At 52.9% G+C, this 18,319-nt stretch overlaps 1 protein-coding gene across 2 annotated transcripts in view; it reads right to left on the bottom strand.

Moving 5' to 3' along the window:
• Window positions 1-531: 531 nt before the first annotated feature.
• Window positions 532-18,319, bottom strand: part of MAP2K3 (mitogen-activated protein kinase kinase 3) — a 28,956-nt gene continuing 11,168 nt past the window's right edge. Inside the window, exons 1-13 of one of the 2 annotated variants that reach the window (XM_083872424.1) lie at window positions 17,101-17,577; window positions 12,543-12,575; window positions 12,095-12,164; window positions 10,238-10,286; window positions 7,697-7,810; window positions 7,095-7,214; window positions 6,820-6,936; window positions 6,627-6,678; window positions 5,701-5,828; window positions 5,039-5,116; window positions 3,106-3,245; window positions 2,387-2,432; window positions 532-1,977 (exon numbers count right to left, since the gene is read on the bottom strand). In XM_083872424.1, coding sequence (XP_083728550.1) covers window positions 1,894-1,977; window positions 2,387-2,432; window positions 3,106-3,245; window positions 5,039-5,116; window positions 5,701-5,828; window positions 6,627-6,678; window positions 6,820-6,936; window positions 7,095-7,214; window positions 7,697-7,810; window positions 10,238-10,286; window positions 12,095-12,164; window positions 12,543-12,575; window positions 17,101-17,116 — 1,047 coding nt within the window. In that variant the 5' untranslated portion in view covers window positions 17,117-17,577 and the 3' untranslated portion in view covers window positions 532-1,893. Of the gene's footprint in view, window positions 1,978-2,386; window positions 2,433-3,105; window positions 3,246-5,038; window positions 5,117-5,700; window positions 5,829-6,626; window positions 6,679-6,819; window positions 6,937-7,094; window positions 7,215-7,696; window positions 7,811-10,237; window positions 10,287-12,094; window positions 12,165-12,542; window positions 12,576-17,100; window positions 17,578-18,319 lie in introns of those variants that run through there. The other variant, XM_083872423.1, reaches the window with a different exon arrangement.

The raw sequence follows: 18,319 nt of genomic DNA, 5'->3' as shown, positions 1-18,319 counted from the left end.
AGGGTCAAACTGAAGCTGAACAGAGGTTGTGCAGCTCCACCTGGGCTGCTTCCCTCAGGGTTTGTTGACTCAGGGAGGGGGATCAGAGGGATGGCACAGGGAAAAGCATGGCTGTGTGATGCATCAAGGACTGAAAACCATTTGCCCCAAAGCAGCTTTCCCAGAAGCAGCTCGTGGGGATGGATGGTGTGGAGCACCCCAGTTTCCCAGGCAGGGGGTCCCCAGCACTGCATCAACCCCTGGACTGCAGGAGGGGAATGATGAATTTAAGGGGACATCATTCTGCATTGAGGGGGACCCTGAACACTGGAAATTCACCCTGAAATCCAGGCCGCCAGGGCATGAATTTCAGGAATAACATTTTTAAAGATTCAGTTAAAAAATAGATGCATTTCTTTAAAAAAGAAAAAAAAAAAAGTAATCTTAGGCCAGAGTGCTTTCTAGTGACCCCTTCCCCACCTGCCCAAATTTAGCCAGAAAAATGTTATTGCGCCAGATCTGCTGGCCACATAGACATCCACACATTCATCATTGATTTAAAAATATATAATATATATAGAGCACACATACACACACACAAATATATATTAGAAAAGAAGAAAAAAAATCCTTCAGAAAAACTCAATTATTAAAAAAAAAAAACCCAAAATCCACAGCTGGTGCGTTTATCCGTGATCATGTACAGTAGAAGCCAGAAACCCCTCCTGCTCCCCTGGCTCCTCGGGCTGGGAGCATGGGGAAACACATCAGGTTTTCACAGTGGATTTGTCAGCAGAGGAGGAAACTGCTCCTCCTCTCCTCCCACACAGAAGGGCTTTAATTTATAGCGAGTTAGATCAAACCTAGGAAACACATAAAGTCCATCATATATAGATACCAAATGTACAAGTGTGAGCAGCCCTGGGCCAGTCACTGGGGTTTGGCTCTCGCTGGCACCTGCAGGGGTTGGGGACAGTTTGGGACACGAGGGGGGCGAGTTCAGCCTCTGGAAGGAGCTGGTGTCACAGTGAGAGGTCTGACAGCAGCTCCAGGTTGGAAAAGCAGACGGAGCACCGTCTCCTCGGGGAGCCAGGGAAGGTGGAGGCAGCCAGGGCTGTGGAAGGCGATGCCCAGAGCAGGGATGTGTCCTCCCAGCCCAGGGAGGAGAGGCAGCACGGGGCACCTGCTGTCTCTCCATCACCTTGTGCCCATGAGGGATGGGATGGATGCCAGGTGAAGTGCCATGGGCAGGTGTGGGGACAGCGTGGGCTGCAGCTTGTGTCATGGTGTGATTGTGGAAAAATGCCTTTATCACCCCCTGTCAAGGGAGCAGCACTGATTGAGGGAGAGGGATACACAAGCTGGTGCTGCCTCTGAGGGTCCTTAAGGTGTGGAGCCAGGCAGTAAAACAGCCTCTGGTGTGAGGAGCAGCCCAGGGAGCCCCACAAGCTCCTAAAGCTGTGTGGGCTCCTGGGGCAGAGAGCCAGGCACAGAGGGAAGGTGAGTGAGACCTGACTCCAGGGAAGGGACTTTGGGCACGCAGAAGAGGAGTGGGAGAAGCACAGCACCACTGATTCTCTCTGCCTTCCCCTGGCAGCAAAGAAACACAACCCCATGTGCTGTGCACTGGGTACTGGGGGGGGCACCCTCTGCTCAGGTCCTCTCCTGGGACCTCCTGAGCCTTCAGAGTCCTTGGCTTAGATGGAAAGGTGTTGGCTTCAAAAGGCTCCTCCTGGGGGATTTTTTTCCTCAGGGCAAAGAAAAGAGATTTCGAGGCTGGATGGGGCCAGAGATGCCCCCAGGCCGGGGAGGTTCGATTTGTGATTTGTGCAAACCACCTTGAACTCGAGTCCTTGCTGGCTCTCCTGCGGGGAAGCCGGGATGGAGGGACTGCAGGGAGCTGGCAGCTGGGAGTTAGGAGTCTTCCCCGAGGATCTCTGTCACAAAGGAGGCCATGTCAGTCTCTTTGGTGTCGTGCAAGGTAAAGAAAGGGTGTTCCTGCCAAGGAGAGCAAAAGAAACGTCAGCTGACACCAAGACCAAGCACAGACCCCCAGGGGATGTCACACAGCTGGAGGTGGACTCCAACCTCCTCCCCAGACTCCCACAGACACCATTCTTCAGCTAAAAGGTGAACTTTGGCATTTCTCACTTCAGCTTGAGCAGGACACCCCACCTTGGCAGCTCTACTACTATCCTTCAAGGTCTAAACTCTCCAAGAGTAGATAGGACAGAGGGAGAAAACACCTGGAATCCCTGACCTTAACACCCATAAAATCAAATCACCCTTTCACCTCTGGCACACTACACCCATCCCTCTCCATGCCTGAAAAATCTCCCATGTATTTTGAGGTGATCTGAGTTTCAAAATTGGGAATAAAGACCAGCAGAAACAACTCTGCACTCACCATAAGTTCTAAATAGTTCATTCGCTCAGCTGGGTTCTTCCTTAAGCTGGAAGGGAATAAAAAAGGGAGAGAAAGGCTGTAGGATCTTTTTCTTTTGCTGTATGTGGTCTGTCACAGGGGATCTCCCCTTCCCACCCAGCATAAAATGCTCCCTGTGGGCTGCACTCATCCCTCGCTCTCCTTGGCTGAGCAGGTTTGAACCACCAGCAAAGCAGCCAAGGAGGCACCTGGAGAAGGGCAACGCAGTGTTTTGCCACAAAAAGCAGAAGCCAAGCAGCTCTGCAGTTTTCCCCACACAGACCAGAACAATTGGGAAGGAGAGGATATGGTTTCCCAGCACCTGCAGGGTTTGCCTGGCAGCTCCAGGCAGCACCCAGGCAGCAGGGGACACCCTGGGGGGAGCAGCTTCCCATAAAACCACAAAAAGCAGCTTTCACCCAGAGGCTGCCAGGGGTTGCTTCTGGTTTCACTGCCACTTTGCCAGAAAACACCAACATTTCAGCAGCAGTGACAGGAAAAGGGGAAGAGAAACCTCTGCACCTTCCAGCCAGCCTGGGTGAGTCAGGCTGAGAGCAAAACCAGTTTGGGCTGCACTTCCTGCCATGCTGAGCACCAGGTACAGCGAGGAAGGCAGAAAAGGGCTCCCAAAGGACAGCAAACCCAGCCCCAATCCAACCCCTACGAATCAGGGCCCCTCCTCAGCCAGGCTGGAGCCTCACCACTGTGCTGTGAAGTCCACAAAGTCCTTGGAGAAGCGTTCAGGTGGCAGCTGGGGCGAGGGCTCCTCCACCACCTGCTTGAGCTGCTGGAAGGGCGTCCCCCAGGACTCGTATGGGAAGCGGAGAATGGCCAGTTCAATCTGGGGATGGAGGCAGGGCAACGTGAGACACACACCAATCACAACCCCACCGTGCTCAGCCAGCTCAGATTTAAAGGAAAACCCTCTTTTCCTTAGAAACCATTTTCAATTTGGGTCATACCACTTTTTTTTTTTTTAATACGAAGACCCAGAGGCCAAAAATACTTCCTTTTCAGGCTGGTTCAGCATATTAATGCATTTACAGGAAGTCACAAAAGATATGTAAAATGGGATTATTTAAAAAGATAATAATAACAGCACACAGTTTCTGCACTGGCTTCCAAAGTGCTCTGCTGGCCCTAAGGCAGCCTCTGGGCCTTGGGCTAGCACTACATGAGCGAAACACACAAAAAGTCCACAAACCCAAGAAAAATTAAGTGCTAGAACATCATTTTGCCAAAACCACCCCAATTACTGGGTTCTTCCTACAAGTCACCTCTGCTCCATCCCTCATTTAAGCAGGAAAAAGTCTGTCACAGCTCTCCGGCAGTCTCCTCATGCCAAGGATCAGTTCCTGTCTCAAAATGGGCAACAGAACCTTGAGACCTGCCTGGTAGGGTGTGATGGGATGGGAGGAATGACAAACCGGAAAGGACAGAGACTGGGACAGAGCCCTGCCTGTGGCTCAGGTCAGGGGAGCTCAGTTCCTGCCACTGCAAATCTGAATGAAGCCACCAGCCCAGGAAGGCCTGGAATAGCCCTGCAACTCAATGTCCCACAAACTGTCTTGTCTGAAATCAATCCAACCCCTTCATAAAGAAAATAAAACTAAAAAACTCAGGAAGCCAGCCCAGGAGGAGGACACGAGAGGGAACCAAACATTCTGGGGCTCCATTCAGCTGCAGGCTGGCCAACTTTCAGCAAGCTCCTCTCTCCCTTCCAGCTTTGGGAAGGTTTGGATATTCCATCACTCAGAATCTCCTGTCCCACAGCTTCCTGCAGCTCAGAGCTGATGACATTTCCAGTCAGCCAGACCAGCTCTGTGCTGGCATGGGGACACCAGGGAGAGGGGCTTGGGTTTGGCAGAGTGGATGAGACCACGCTGGGGAAGAGGAAATATCTGCCAAGATACAGCACGCACAAACACAGGGATGCAGCCCCCAAAACAAAATCCATGGCTAAGAGGGCACAGGAAATATTCCTGAAAACAATCTACCCTCACAGGGAGAGTCTCCTGGAAAGCAGGAGCTGTTTCTCAGGCAGCATCCCTTGGAGGCAACAGCTGGGATTTCCTTTGTCCACTGGTGCCAGAGGATCTCAGCTGCTTTCTGCAAGATCTGTTTCTTGCAGGAGGCAGATAAACCATCCCAAGCAGCTGCAATTTTGGAACTGAAAGCATTTCCCCTTCCTGTTGGCTGCTTTGAGCTACCCTGCAGGCAGGATTTGCTGCAAACCACACACAGCAGCTCTCACTGCTGCAGGACTGGAATCCCCTGCAAGGCTCTGGTGACATGGGGGAAGAGAAGCAGGAAGGCTGTGACCCCCAGCTGCAGCAAACCCTGCTCCACTGACCACCCCTCAGACAGCAGGCAGGGAGCTGTAGAGCAATTCAAAGCCAGAATTGTAGATACTCAGCTTGGATACTCATTGTCATCCTGATATTGTCTGCTGAGAGCCTGAATTCCCTGGGTAATTAATTAACTTCATTGTCCTGAGCTGTCAGGCTCAAATTGAGTCCTGTTTGATGGGCACCCACCCAGCTGATGCTGCTCAGAGCAGGGGTACAGCCCCACCTGCCCAAAGCCCATCCCAACCCCAGGGCTGCAGACACAGATCCCAGCCCTTGGTGTTACCATTGTGATCCCAAGGCTCCAGACATCCGACTTCACGTTGTAGCCCTTCTGGTTCAGCTCAGGGTTTATTCTTTCTGGCTGTAACACCAAAATGGGACATGTTACCACTCCTGCTTTCCCAGTGCAACCCCCAGAGAACAAACCTCTGGCTCCAAAAGCCAGGCTGGGTGGATTTCCCTGGTTCATGTCCCCAGGGAGGCAGAGTCTGAGGTTAAGTCTAGCTCTGATGAAAGCCACATCTTGCTCCACACAACTCACATCAACTCTCCCTCTTTGCGGGAGAGTGAGACTTGCATGACCCCTGCCTCAGGAGCACACACTTCCCACAAGGATACCACAGATGGCAAAGGGAAATTCACACTGACTCGAGGATGAAACTAAACCACCCTGCCAAGAAAAGCCTCAGCACTTTCTATCTAACAAGGAGCAGTGCCACAACCAGCACCAGCCAGTTTTGTGTCCTTCTGCAAATGGAAGGGGCACAGGGAGAGTCACTGTGGGATTAACACACAGAGCTGGGCCTAAAGGGAGGCTCTGCTGAGTCAGGGAGACCAGAGCACTCCTGAGTGGCTTTTATCTCAGGGTGGAGGTGGAACAGACTGATTTCTAAGCAGCAGCAGCCTCTTGCAGTCAGGGCTGAGGCTGCACAGGGATGCACTTACAGCCATGTAAGGTTTGCAGCCAGCATCCATGGTCTTGGCAACAGAGTCCACCAAGTAACCACTGATCCCAAAGTCACACATCTTCACATGTCCTTCCTTGTTGATCAGCACGTTGGAAGGTTTCACATCTGAGAGGAAAGGCAAGAGAGCAAATTGGGCACTTGCAGGGGTATTGAAGAGTCTGAGACAAAACAAAATTCCCTGCAGGCCTAGGAGGGACTAGGCAGGCCCCAACTTAAGGGGAGGGAGAAAAAACCCCACCAGTCTTATTGCAGTGAAAGTCATTCACAGGTAAACTACAACTATGTCCTTCAGGGAGAACAAGCCCCATCTCTAACCAGGCAGGTCAAAAGGCTGAAATAAAATGCTGAGGAGTTTATCCCCAGCTCCTTAGGAGAGATTTATGTGCCCAGCATAGCCTTAAAAGCATGGCTCTACCAAATCTTCAGGACAGTTTGTCTCATGCACATCCTGAACCGTCCACAACTACACAATGGACTTTACCAGGATGGAGAGCAAGACCTGGGTGTTACAATTCCCATCTGTGATTTTTTAAGGTCTCCTTCAGCCCTTATTTTGTTAAAACTACCCAGCCAGGAGGACTTGGGGATTTTATCTCCAAGAGCTGCCTTCAAGGCACTTCTGTACTCCAAGAGGGACAAAGATGCTCATAAAATGCAGGCAGTGAGGAATTCTATTGCTACATTCAACCTTCTATCTGGAAAGGAGGAAGAGAACATTTTGCAAAAAGGGAGGCATCTCAGGAACAACCATCTAAAGCTGTTCACCACAGTCCTAACCACCAGCAAATTCCACTTTAGGCTGATCCCAGAAGGACACAGCACACCTGGAAACAAGTCCTCCCCTAGCTTATTTCAAGGTTGGATCTTCAGCCACACACTCCAGTAACCCCATCCAGCATTTACCTCTATGGATTACAGACAGTTTACTGTGCAGGTGCTCCAGAGCTCGTACAATCTGGGGACAAACAGAGTAAAAAAGCACCCATCAGTCACACTCAGCAGCAGCCTCTCACTGCAAACACACCACAGGCCTCAGGAGAGGCCTCCAGCAGGCTCAGGCAGGCACAAACACATCTAAGAACCCAGAGCCACTCACAGACACAGCCATTTTCCCCAAAATGTCTTCAGGGATGGTTTTCTTCTTCTCCAACACTTTCTTGTAGAATTTATCTAGGGAGGTGTCCATGAGTTCCATGCAGATCCACACGTCACCCTGCGGGATGGAGAGAAAGCAGTTGAGAGGGAATTCCCTGGAAATCTGAGGGAGGTAAAGAGCTGGGCTGAAGAACACAGAGGTGTTTGGGGACAGTTTGGTGCCTCCAGTGCAATCCCAGAGCCCCAGATGCGCCCAGGCACCCACCAGGTCAGTACCTCACGGAAGAGGGCTCCGTAGAAGGTGACTGTGTAGAAGCAGTCCACTGTCCTCATGGAGATGTCCAGGTCCATCAACAACCTCTTCTGCTCCTGAGTGTTCACAGTGGCTCGAATCCTCTGAGACAAATACAAAAGAGAAGAGTTTGGTGTAAGGTGGGGTAACACCATCATCCCCCAGCCTGACTCAGTTCCTGCAGTTCTGGGGCCAGGGCGTTTTATCCTTATTTTGCAGCCAGTAGCACCCAGGAGGAGACGCCCAAATTGCCTCTGCCAGACAGAACCTTAAGGAATGCCAAACCCTTGGCATGCTCTGCAGCAGATGCAGGGCCAGGCCAGCAGGCTGGACAGGCACTGACACCCCAGCCTTGCCCTGCAGGCACCAATCCTGCATTTCCAAGCCTGTTATCAACCCCACCATGCCCAACCACTATCAGACCCCTCACTGACCAAACCACACCGGGAACACCACAGGCTGCCAAACCCAGATAAGCCCCTCCCCATTTTGCCACAACCAGTGGAGCTCAGCAGTCCCTCTGCTCCCTGGGAGCTGCCTCTGCTGATGCCCACCCCAGCCAGGTGGAATATCCAGGTGTCCTCACCTTCACAGCCATGATGGTGCCACTCTGCGCGTGCCGGACCTTCTCCACCACGCCGTAGGCACCACGGCCCAGCTCCGAAATGGCCACCAGGTCATCTGCTTCCACCTCAAAGTTCTTTAGGGAGACAGGACAAAATGACCTCAGGGACAAGCACGTTTATCAACAAGGACATCAGCAACGCTTTCAGCTCACTTGTGCAGAGCATTTTAAGCAATGGTACCTACAGAGGCACCAGGCTTGGAGAGGTTGGGGGTATTTTTGGCTCTGTTGAATCACAGTACAAGCCTTCTCACCCCACACTCACCAGGGTTCGTTTAATTCCCCCTCTGCAGCTGGAGATCAGGACTTTCATCCTTTAAGCCCAGGGAACATTGCCACTAGAAAGGGCACCAAAGGTTGGTGCCTCTCTGCCTGCGGGGGATTACCCACACAAGAGTATTTCTGCAGTTGCTGAACTATTTGCAGGATTTTAACAACATGGGCAGCAGTCAGGAGCCTCCACCACAGCTCCAAACCCCTGTGTGCAGCCAGGGATCACTGACCTCTCCCCACATCCCAAAAATCAGCAGTCACAAATACACCTTTGTGTGTCTAACAACGCCTGTGCAAAGTCTCTCTTGGACAGGATGCACACAGCAACTCCATTTCTAATTATCGCTGAGTTCAAACAGCTTTTCAATACTTTCTCCTACCACCAAAAAGCTGCCAGCAAGGTAAAACCTGAGTTAACACCAAGAAAACAACCACCTAAGTGTTGCTTCAAGCTGGGAAAAAAAAACAAAAACGTGGCCAGTGCTCACCCCAGTGAAGGCCTGACACAGCAGGGAGCCAGCGAGCTCCTGCAAAACCCACAAACAAGTTTCCCTAAAGACACGTTCCCCTGTAATTGCTGGCTCTGCTGGGCAGGGCACGAGTGAGACACAGGCTATTTTTGGACACTGCATTCATCGCTGCTAATAAGTCACAGGCCTCCTTTTAGCCAGGCTTTATCCAGCCTCGTTTTCCTGCGGTCTCAGGGAACAAAAATAATACCAGGATGCCAAAGTGCCCCACAAAGGCAGCGAGGGTGGGAAAGCAACACGGCACAGCTCCGGATACGGGGCCTGGGAGCCACGCCCTGAGCAGGGAGAGAGGAAACGGGGTGGAGGAGCCAGGCTGGGAGATGTGGCTGCCAGGCCCCTGGCCAGCACTTGTCCCCTCCTCACTGTCCCCTCAGCGCTGGCCACAGCCACCAGGTCTGCTGGACCTTCCCACCAGCCTTGGCTCCGATGGTTCTGCCCAGATGTGGCTGTTGATTCCAGCCAGATGTGGCAGGCAGGGAGTGAGGGAGGGCTGTGCCTGAGCTCAGAGCTGAGCTATGCTCTGCCCAGCACAGGAAGGTGCCGGCCCTTTCCTGGGCAGGACATGGATCCTGAAATGAGGAGAGCAGGGCTGAGGGGACATGTCTGACCTCCCACCACGGGCAGCTGGCAGAGGAGCAGTGCAGGCTCGCAGGGGCCTCCAGGAAGGATCTGTGGTGCTCTTGGGACACGTGTTCTGCAGTTGTTCCAGGTCATTGTGTTTTTCCTTTCCCGGCATTTGCCCCGAGGCTTCCCCAGAAGCTGGTGGTTCCCAGTACACTCCAGGAACCAGCCCTGCCCTGCCCAGCAACAAGAGGTGATGGATGCAGCCACCTTCCCTCCCAGGACAATGGGATGCACAGCATGGCCTGTGCAGATCCCACAGACCCGAGGTCACCACCCAGCCCCACTCCTACAGCTGGAATTCTGCCCAAGTCCTCTTCTCCATCATGTCGCTCCAAAATACCCAGACCAGACCCTTCCTGCAAACACTGCAGCAGGCAAGGAAGTGACTCTGGAGAGTTTTTCCTAAGCTGCAGCACTGTCCCCTTGCACACACAGTGCCCAGGCTGTCACAGAGAGCATCTCTCCCAGAGTTCCTGCTACACAGGACACCAGGCCCAGAAAACAGCACAGGCAGCAGGATTGTTCCCTGGACCCAGCCAAAGCTTCCTCTCCTCAATCCTAATCCTTGCACTGAGGCCAAGGGACCCAGATCCCATCAGCCAAGCCACCTCCCAGCCTGGAAGGGTCTAGATATAGGGCTGATCCAATGCAGGGTATTTTTAGCTCATTTGCAAACAGCTTCTGCAGCCCCAAGAGAGCCCATAACAAGAGAATGAAATAAAAGAGACACAGTGGCTATTTCTAGCTGTGTTTTTCATCAGGTCACTAGGAAAGACTTTGGAGAACCAGAGAGAAACTTTGTGCCCAGCTTCTCCTGGGCCTCAAGCAGCAACACAGACCTGTGGGTAGGCAGGATAAAGGGACTTTTTCAGGGGTAGTCAGAGCTTGGTGACGCCACCCTCATTTAGGACAGCTGGGTTGGATCATCCTAGAATGGTTTAGATTGAAAGTTGTATCTCATGAGGCTGCACTCCTGATCTGACAGGTTACAAGGCACAATCCTACAGAGCTCTCCATGCCCAGGGAAAACCAAACTGAAGCAAGAAAAAAAAAAAGAGACCCCATTGACACATACTTTATCTCCAATGGTAATGAATGTCCTGGAGTCCAAGTTCCTCGGGGGCCTGTGAGAAAAAAGACAGAGTCAGGAGAAAGCCCAGCTTCATTCACCTTTCTTGGCCAGAGCCAGGTTTCACATTCCTTTGAGCACTTTCAGCTGCTGTTCCCCCCCCTCCCCCCCCCCACCCCGTGCCTCGTTGTAGGTTCCAACCGCCCCCTCCAAACACCCACAAAGGCTTTAAATCGTGCCAGTAACACCTCACCCCACACCCACGAGGCACAGTGAGAACCCCAGGGAGTCAGCCAGGTGAGACATGCCCCAAACCACCGGGCTGTGAAACCATTCCTGCTCAGGATAGGAGCCTGAGGAGCTGAGAGTGGCAGGATGAGACGTTTCTGTGGCAGAGCAGCTCAGCTGTCATGTTTTGACAGGCAGGTGTTGTAACAGCACAGCCACGGAGCCCGAAACGCACGCGAGGGAACAACAGGTAATTCCTCCCTGGTGAATCATTTGTGTACACTCTGCTGCCTGTTCCAGGCAGGCAGAGCAGGCAGCACTTTGGTGTCACCCTTTGCACAACACCAGGCAGGTGAAAGTTGCCCTTTATGGCTTTTTTCCTTATTGCTGCCCACTTCCCATTCTGGGCAGCACGGCACTTTTAGAGCCACCGTGAGTGTTCTGCCCTTCGTGCCTCACTTCTGGGCTCTCCCCATCCCCTGGGAGCTTCTAAAAGCAGAGATTGCCCAACTGGTTTAGTCTCAATTCCCATCAGAGCAGCCTCAGGCTTCAAGGAAGTACTTTGGGCTCTGAGCAAAAGCCTTGCACTGTGCAAATATTTGCACTGCAGCTTGCAAAGCAGGGAGAAAAGGAGCTGTGGACAGCCTGCACCAGCCTCTGGGCATGCAATGCCCTGCAGACTCCAGCGTGAGGCATTCTCCAGGGGAAATTTCAATTCTGGCAGGAGCAGAGACAAATGTGCCCGTGGGGGAAGGAGGTGGTTGTCACACACAGGGCAGGGCTGTGCGAGGCTGCACAGCATCAGTGGAGCAGCTCCCCTGCCTCCCCCTTTCTACCTGAGGTTTTCAGCAGTGAGATTTCTCTTTTGGGGACTCTACTGCTCTCCTGGAGCTGGGAGAGCTCTCTAGAACAGGTTTCTGGAGCAAACAAGGCTCAGCAGTGGTGATGCCCGAAGTGTTTTGGAAGAACACCATGGAAGTGGAATTTTAGCCATCTGCTCTTTGTCAAACCAAGCACTGCTACCCTGGGCTCTCCCCCATGGCATAACAAGCATCAGCAGCTCAAAGCAAACAGGGCAGGGAAAAATTCCAGTGCCCTGAGATACTGCTGGGCACTGGCCCCAGCACCAAACAGCACAACAGTGCAAGACGTCTGTGTCCTCCTTTTAGCAGGGTAAGGAGCTGCAAACAACTCAAACTAAACCTGATACTCAGGTCGTGTAAAACACTCCTCAACCTTTGTGCCTCTGGCTCCCGTTGTGGTGCAGCTACCACCAGCTCTCTTCTCTTCCCCTGCACTAAAATTCTTCCCCCTTCTCCCAACAGGCAGATTCACTCTTTCTGCATCTTTGCCCTTTGGCACTGGCAGAGCCGTGGCAGAAAGACTGTGGAGAGCTCCCCAGAAGATTCTGAGTCTTTGCCTTTAGGACATTTCCTATCAAACAGGCACCTCCCAGGGAGACACGCTGTGCTCATGTCTGCACACACATGTGCTATTCCTTCTCATCACCCATGAGCCACAGCTGAAGAGAAAAGAATAACTATGCTGATTTTGGGAAGTCCTCACAGGCCATTCCCCTCGAGGAAGTGCCAAATCCAGCTCTGGAGAACCCCTTTAAGCAGCAGAGATACTCACGTTGTGTTGGCAACGGGTGGTTTGATGGGGACACATGTTATCCTCAGATCCCGTTTCTTCTTGCCTTTCACTGCAAGAGAAGATGATGCACACGTGAGCAAATGGATTTTTGCTTTTTTCCTTCAAGCACCCTCTTCCCAGCAGCCATTCCCAGCAGGGAATGCAGGGCTTGGACCCCTCACCATGATCAGCAAAATGCCAAGAAGGTCACAGTGACCACTTGCCCAAAATTTCAGGCAAGAGCCAGAGCACAAGTGGTGTCAATGACATTGTTGAACACTCCTCTGTAGAAATAGCCAGGGGTGCACTAACAGACCACTTTTCAGGTCTTGCAGCCAAGCACTGTACCCTAAAAGTGCTCTTTACCCTTCATGGCCTTTAACAGTCCCTTTCTTTGGGACTTAAACCCTTTCTGAGGTGAAAGATGCAATTTCTGCTGGGCACTTACCTGGTTTGTGTGGCTCCAAGGATCCTTTGGAATCTGAAAGAGAAAAATGAAACACCAGCTCAGCCTTCATGCTCCAGCCAAACCAGAGAGCTGCCCTGTATCCCTCATGGCTCATGGGCCCAGGAGAGCTGCAGGAGAGGGAGGCAGCTGGGCTTTGGGAGCTCAGCCAAACCTGGCCCCATCCCCGTTTCTCCAGCCACAAGAGGTCCCCACGCCATTAGTGATGTGCAGGGCTCCCAAAAAACATTCCCTGTCCAGAGGCCCCATGACCTCCAGGGCCCCAGCCCCAGCCTGGCCTTCCTGGGAAGAGCCAGAGTTGGATCTGGCATGGAAAGCAATGACCACAGAGAGACATCCAGCAAAAGCAAGGGGTTAGTCTCAGCAGGAGAGGGGACACCCCATCCACAACAGATGGAAAATAGGGAAAAACCAGGCATGAGCTGACTGCTAGCCAGCAGTGAAACCCCTCACAAATCTGGACTTGCATAGGCTGAAGCACCAGGACAAAGCATCAGGAGTGACTGGCAAGAGGATGCTCTTGTCCCCCAACTCCAAAGAGCCCTGAGATAACACCCAGTGCTGCAGAGGGAAACAGGGCTCAGGCAGGGCCAGAAACCTGTAGATGAAAATTCCATCCCAGTTCCCTGGGAAGATAAACTGACCCCAAGGGGCTGAAAGTGCAGCAGCTGAGAGTATCGAGGTCCTGATCCCCCCAGGAGAGACATGGGGGCAGCTGCACTTTGCAGCTAAAGGTGCTGTGGCTGCACAGAGCCAGAAGATCCATTAGAAAGCAGGAATATCAAGGTGTGCTCCAGGCATTGGGGCTGGGAGCAGACAGCTCAGCATGGCCTTGGACAGCCTTTCAAAACAGCTCCTACCTGCCTGGCTGCTGGGAGCAGGCATGTGGACAAAGTCCAGCACTCCAAAGGCTGCCAGGGAAGGGAGGGGAGAGCCAGGAGCTGCAATTTCAGCAGCACCGTGCAAGAGCTTCTGCAGCTGCAGCAGGACAGAAGGTGACACAGACCCAACACGTCCCCAGCACTGACAGCCCCCATCCCTGTGCCTTGCCAGCTCCAAGACAAAACAGGTGCCTGGGACTTGCTTCTCCTGCCTTGCCCTTCCCCAAATGCAAACCTCACTGAGTTCACTGTGGGTTAAAGCTGGTCTGCAACATATTGCAAAGGTCCCAACTGCAGGACCAGCAGCATCCCTCCCTGCTGAGGGAATCAGCACAGATCAGTCCACACCCCCACCTTATCTGCCACTTTTCCTGCACCAGAGCTGAGCCATCAGCTCCAAGACCAGCACAGTTTCCATGATGTGAACTTCCAGCTCAGTGAAACCAGAAAACGAGCCACTCCACCCCAAACCCATCCTGCTTGGATGGAAACCACCTGAGCACTCACAAGTTCTAATTCGTGAGCCTGCAGAGTTTCCCTTCCCCATCACCCACCCAGCAGGGCTGGAAGGGGTACCATGAACAGCCCCACACACCCACTGATGGCACTTTGCAAAATACCAGGTGAGTAATGACAGGAGCAAATGCAAAATGGAGCCAAGAGAAAGATGTTGTCCGTGGGTTCAGAAATGCCTCCCCTTCCCACTCCCAGCCTCTCGCTACTCAGTGTAGGAAGCCAAGAACAGAACCTGGAAACTGGGGTCCCCTGAGTCCTTCTGCATTTGCACAGCAAGTTAGGGAGCTTGCTGTGGGCACCCATCCTATCCCAGGGGATGGATTCAGCTCCATGCTGAGCATTTCACCCCCAGGACCTCCTCTGAAACTCAGATCGGTCTCTGCTCCACACACAGCCCCCCCAGCAGCTACCAGCCACACCTCTACACAGAGCCCTGCAATTCCCCCGTGCTGGCTGGGATTCTGCTCCATCTGTTTGCTCTCCCTCTCCCCAATTGCCATAGTAACCCCACAGAGCCGGCACAAAGCGCCTTCTGTGCCACCAGCAGCTTCCCTGGCACCGCCGCCGTGACTCACAGGGCAGGAGCAGGGTCCACAGGCACCCAAGCCAGGCCTCCTGCAGGATGGCCTCGGCCGTTCCTCTGCCCTTCTGGCTGCAGGACAGAGGCTGCAGGGAGCTGGGAGCACCCAGTGTGGGGCTGGGCATCACAGGGTGTCCAGTGGAGCTCAAGCTTGCAGGCAGAATTTGCAGGGCAGCAAGAGATTCCCTGTTGCAAACCCCCTGCTCCATACAGGAGTCTTTTGATGTGCAATGTGCACTAGACATGAATTCTGCTGTCACAGGCACCCTGCACTCCCTGTACTCCCAAACTACCACCCTTGACTTCCCAGAGCTGAAGTCAGCAAGCATGCCATTCCCAGCCTGTCCTGCTTAGCCCCAAAAAGCATTTTCTAGCTGCAGTATGAAAAAGCACTGATTAAACTGAAGGTATTGCACCACCACTCCCAGGCTCTGCCTGGGCCACCTGTGAAGGGCAGAAAACCCAGTTCAACCCATGCCTGCAGGAATAAAATCACCCAAGATGCTGCTCTGCAACCAGGGAGCTGAGGCAGAGGTTGGATTTGTTTGTTACAGCTCTCCTAAAATTTGACATGAGATTTCCAGCTCCCAAAGGCTGGCCTGAACTACCCCTTGCTGCAAGCTTCTCCCACTGCTTGTGGCACCAGTGCCTCTCCCCAGGGAGAGCCCATGCCCTGTTTAGGGTGAATGAGAGTGCAGGAAAAAACAGGGAAGGGAATAAAAAAAGGGAAAAAAGAGAGAGGCAGAAAGGCAGTGGGATGGGCATGACATGACCCTGCAATTCAAGCCCTTCAGTAGCAGGGCAGCTTTTGCCTTCAGCCCCTACAGGCAGCTGCTGTCAGCTCCTTCCCACTGGAGAGTCCCTGGCACTGTATCTCCTACACTTGAGACTCAGCACAATCCCTCCCACATTTGGGATCCCGGTGCAGGAGGAATTGCTAGAATGTGCACAACTGCTTATGCCACCTGAAAATCCTGGAAACGTTCCAGTTTCCCAGGGCACTGGGCTCTTGCAAGAGGGGTGTCTGCAAGCACAAGTTCCCCTCGAGAGATCCCCTCTGCAAAGGCCAAAAGGCAGCAGCAGGACAAGGCGATCTGGGGACATGTCCTGGTGATCTCTGCGAGCTTCCAGGGCTCTGCTGCCAGCCTCGAGCCCACGGGATGGCAGAGCACACAGGAAAGGGCTGCCAGCCACAGGCACATGCGGCACAGTGCCCTGCACCCAGGCAGGGGAAAATTAGCTGACAGAAGTTCCTGGTGTGGATGAAATTGCGACCCACGTGATGCTGCAGGCACGTAACTGCATCCTTTATGCTAAGAAAGGAACCATTTCCTCATAAAGAAAAAAAAAAAAAAAAAAAAAAGCCCAACAAGATTTTTTCTCATGCTATAACCACCACCAGTTAAGAACCGCCAGACATTTCCTGGAACTGCCTAATTCAACATCGGAATCCTCATTTTTGCCACCACCAACTTCAGCCCTATTAAGCTGCACCTCTCGGTGGGAGGTTTTTTCCTTCCCACTCTGCTGGCGTGGGCGGAGAGAAATGAACAGGACAATCTAAAGAACTGCAAATAAAACTATTTGCCTGAGTCGACCTTTGAAATTAAACCTCAGCACTGCCTCCCCGGCGCTCTGGTTGCAGCCCCAGGTGAAGTCCTGGGCACGGGAGGCTGCTCTGAGAGCTGCACTCCTTTGTTAGTGCTGGGGGAAATGTTTTGGATGCATCCCGGGTCCTCCTCGATCCAAGGAGGAGAGTCAAATGCCATGGATAGGGCAGAAGGCTGGAGGGTGGATCCCAGCCCTGCTGCAAAGAAAGAGCTGGAACAAAAAAGCATCAAGGAAAAACAAACCAAAAAACCCTAAATCAGAGGCAGGGTGCAGAGCAGAGAGGGGAATTTGGGCGCTTGGTCATGAGAGCTCCTCACAGGCTCACTTTGTGCTGTTTTCCACTATTGGGAATGGAAAAAGCTCTCCATGGAAGTGGAAAAAGGGCTCTCAACCTGCCCGGAGCCATCACTCATCGGCCCGCCGAGGTCCCGCTGCAGAGGGGCTCCCGTGGCTCCTCACTTCTGCAAACTGCCAGCCAGCACCAGGAAAAAACCACGCTGCACAAAAAGCCCCTTGCAGCCCCAAAACAGCCTCTCAGCCTGTGCTGAATCAGAGCTCCCGACTGCTGGGGCTGTGGGCACCCACCTTTCCCGTGCAACAGGCAGGGGACAGCCTCGGAGAGCTGCTGGAGAACCCTGCGTCCCAGGAATGCAACCCAAACTGCAGCCAGAAGCCAGCTTTACCCTCTGCATATTTTCCTTCAGACATGCTGCATTTGATTTTTTTTTTTTTTTAAATTAAGACGCCAGGGTTTTAACCCCACAAAAACATGCAACTTTTCCAATGCTTTAAAAACAGACCCCCAGCTGCAAAGACCGACCCCCCGCCCCAAGCCGGGAAGAAACGAAACCGCGTGGGATTGACCCCAAAAAGTTACACGGCCCCTTTTTAACACTAAAACCAGCCCCTTTTGCTCTCCCCCACCACGTGTTTTGGAAATTGCAACATCTACCTTGCTTCTTGTCCATGGTTTCCCAGAAATGAAGAGCAGCGCCGGCAAGCCTGGCAGAAGAGAGAGGGATGGGGGCGGACTGGAGGAGGGAGGGGAAGAAAAAAAAAAAAATTCCCGCAGGATCCAGCGCACGGCACTTCTGTGCAAGCACGGAGGATTGTTTTCAGTGGGAATGCATGGCCCCTCGCCCCCGCCGGCCGCACAGAGCGCTCCTCGCCGGGTGCCCCCGGAGCAGCGGGGAAGGCAAGCGGGGCGGGTCGGGGAAGGCAGAGCCGCGTTCCCTCATCGGCAGCTGCCGAGGGTGGCCGGACTGGGTTCCGATTACCCTGGAAAGCTCAACAGTTGTAAAAACTGCAGAGGAGAAATAGCAGGTGACGTCAACAGGAAACTGGTGGGGAGCCAAACTCCAGCTCCGGGAGCTGCTGAAGCGCTGGATTGCTACAGTGCATCCCGGTGGGACACGCTCTCTTCCCACAAATCCGACCATTCCCGGCCAGCCCGCAGGCCCAGCCGTCCCACCGGAGTGACCCTTGCTCCAGGACAGCTCTGGCCTCGACCAGCAGAGCTAAGGGGAGCCCAGGCTCGCTGCTTTGGGCACCAAAGGGGTGCTGCCATGGAAAGAGGTCACATTTCGTTGTGCTGCAGGTGACACGGTAATTGCTCCGCCACTAACAACTATTACCACAACAAATAGTAGGAATACTGTTCCGTGACAATGCCAGCACGGAGCTCAGCAGCTATTCCAGGGTGACAACCGAGATGTGGCATCTCTGGTAGCAAAATATAAATTGCTGCATGCACTTGGCTGGGAAATAGCAAGGGAGAGTGGGAAAATAAAAGCTCCTCTGCAAGCACGTGTAAGAAAAGCCTTGGCCAAGTATTGCTGCTCTTCCCCTTTCCCTCAAAACCACTCCAGCAGAAGCAAATGCTGATGTTCCTGATCAAAGCCAGGTTCAGCTCTGACAGGCTGCAGTTTTGTTTTCAATTTCCCCTGTCAGCCTGGAGGGGAAATACTGTACCAGATTCTTCACCTTAAACTAATTATAGAAAATCTACCAGTGCTTTGCTCCTGAGCTCTCTCCCAACTCCGGGCTGTGCTGGCCCAGGCACATTTGCAGGCTGAAAAGTCAGAGGTCAAGGTAAATGCACATACCAACATAATGAGTGGCTCTAATTTTAAATAGTGTTTATGTAAGCCCCAGAAGGACTGCAGAAGGTA

This window comes from Zosterops lateralis (genome assembly GCF_965231275.1).
Source record: "Zosterops lateralis genome assembly, chromosome: 15".
NCBI classification, from domain to species: domain Eukaryota; kingdom Metazoa; phylum Chordata; class Aves; order Passeriformes; family Zosteropidae; genus Zosterops; species Zosterops lateralis.
Note: the sequence above shows the minus strand (reverse complement) of the source record. Positions and strands in the feature narration are given on the sequence as shown.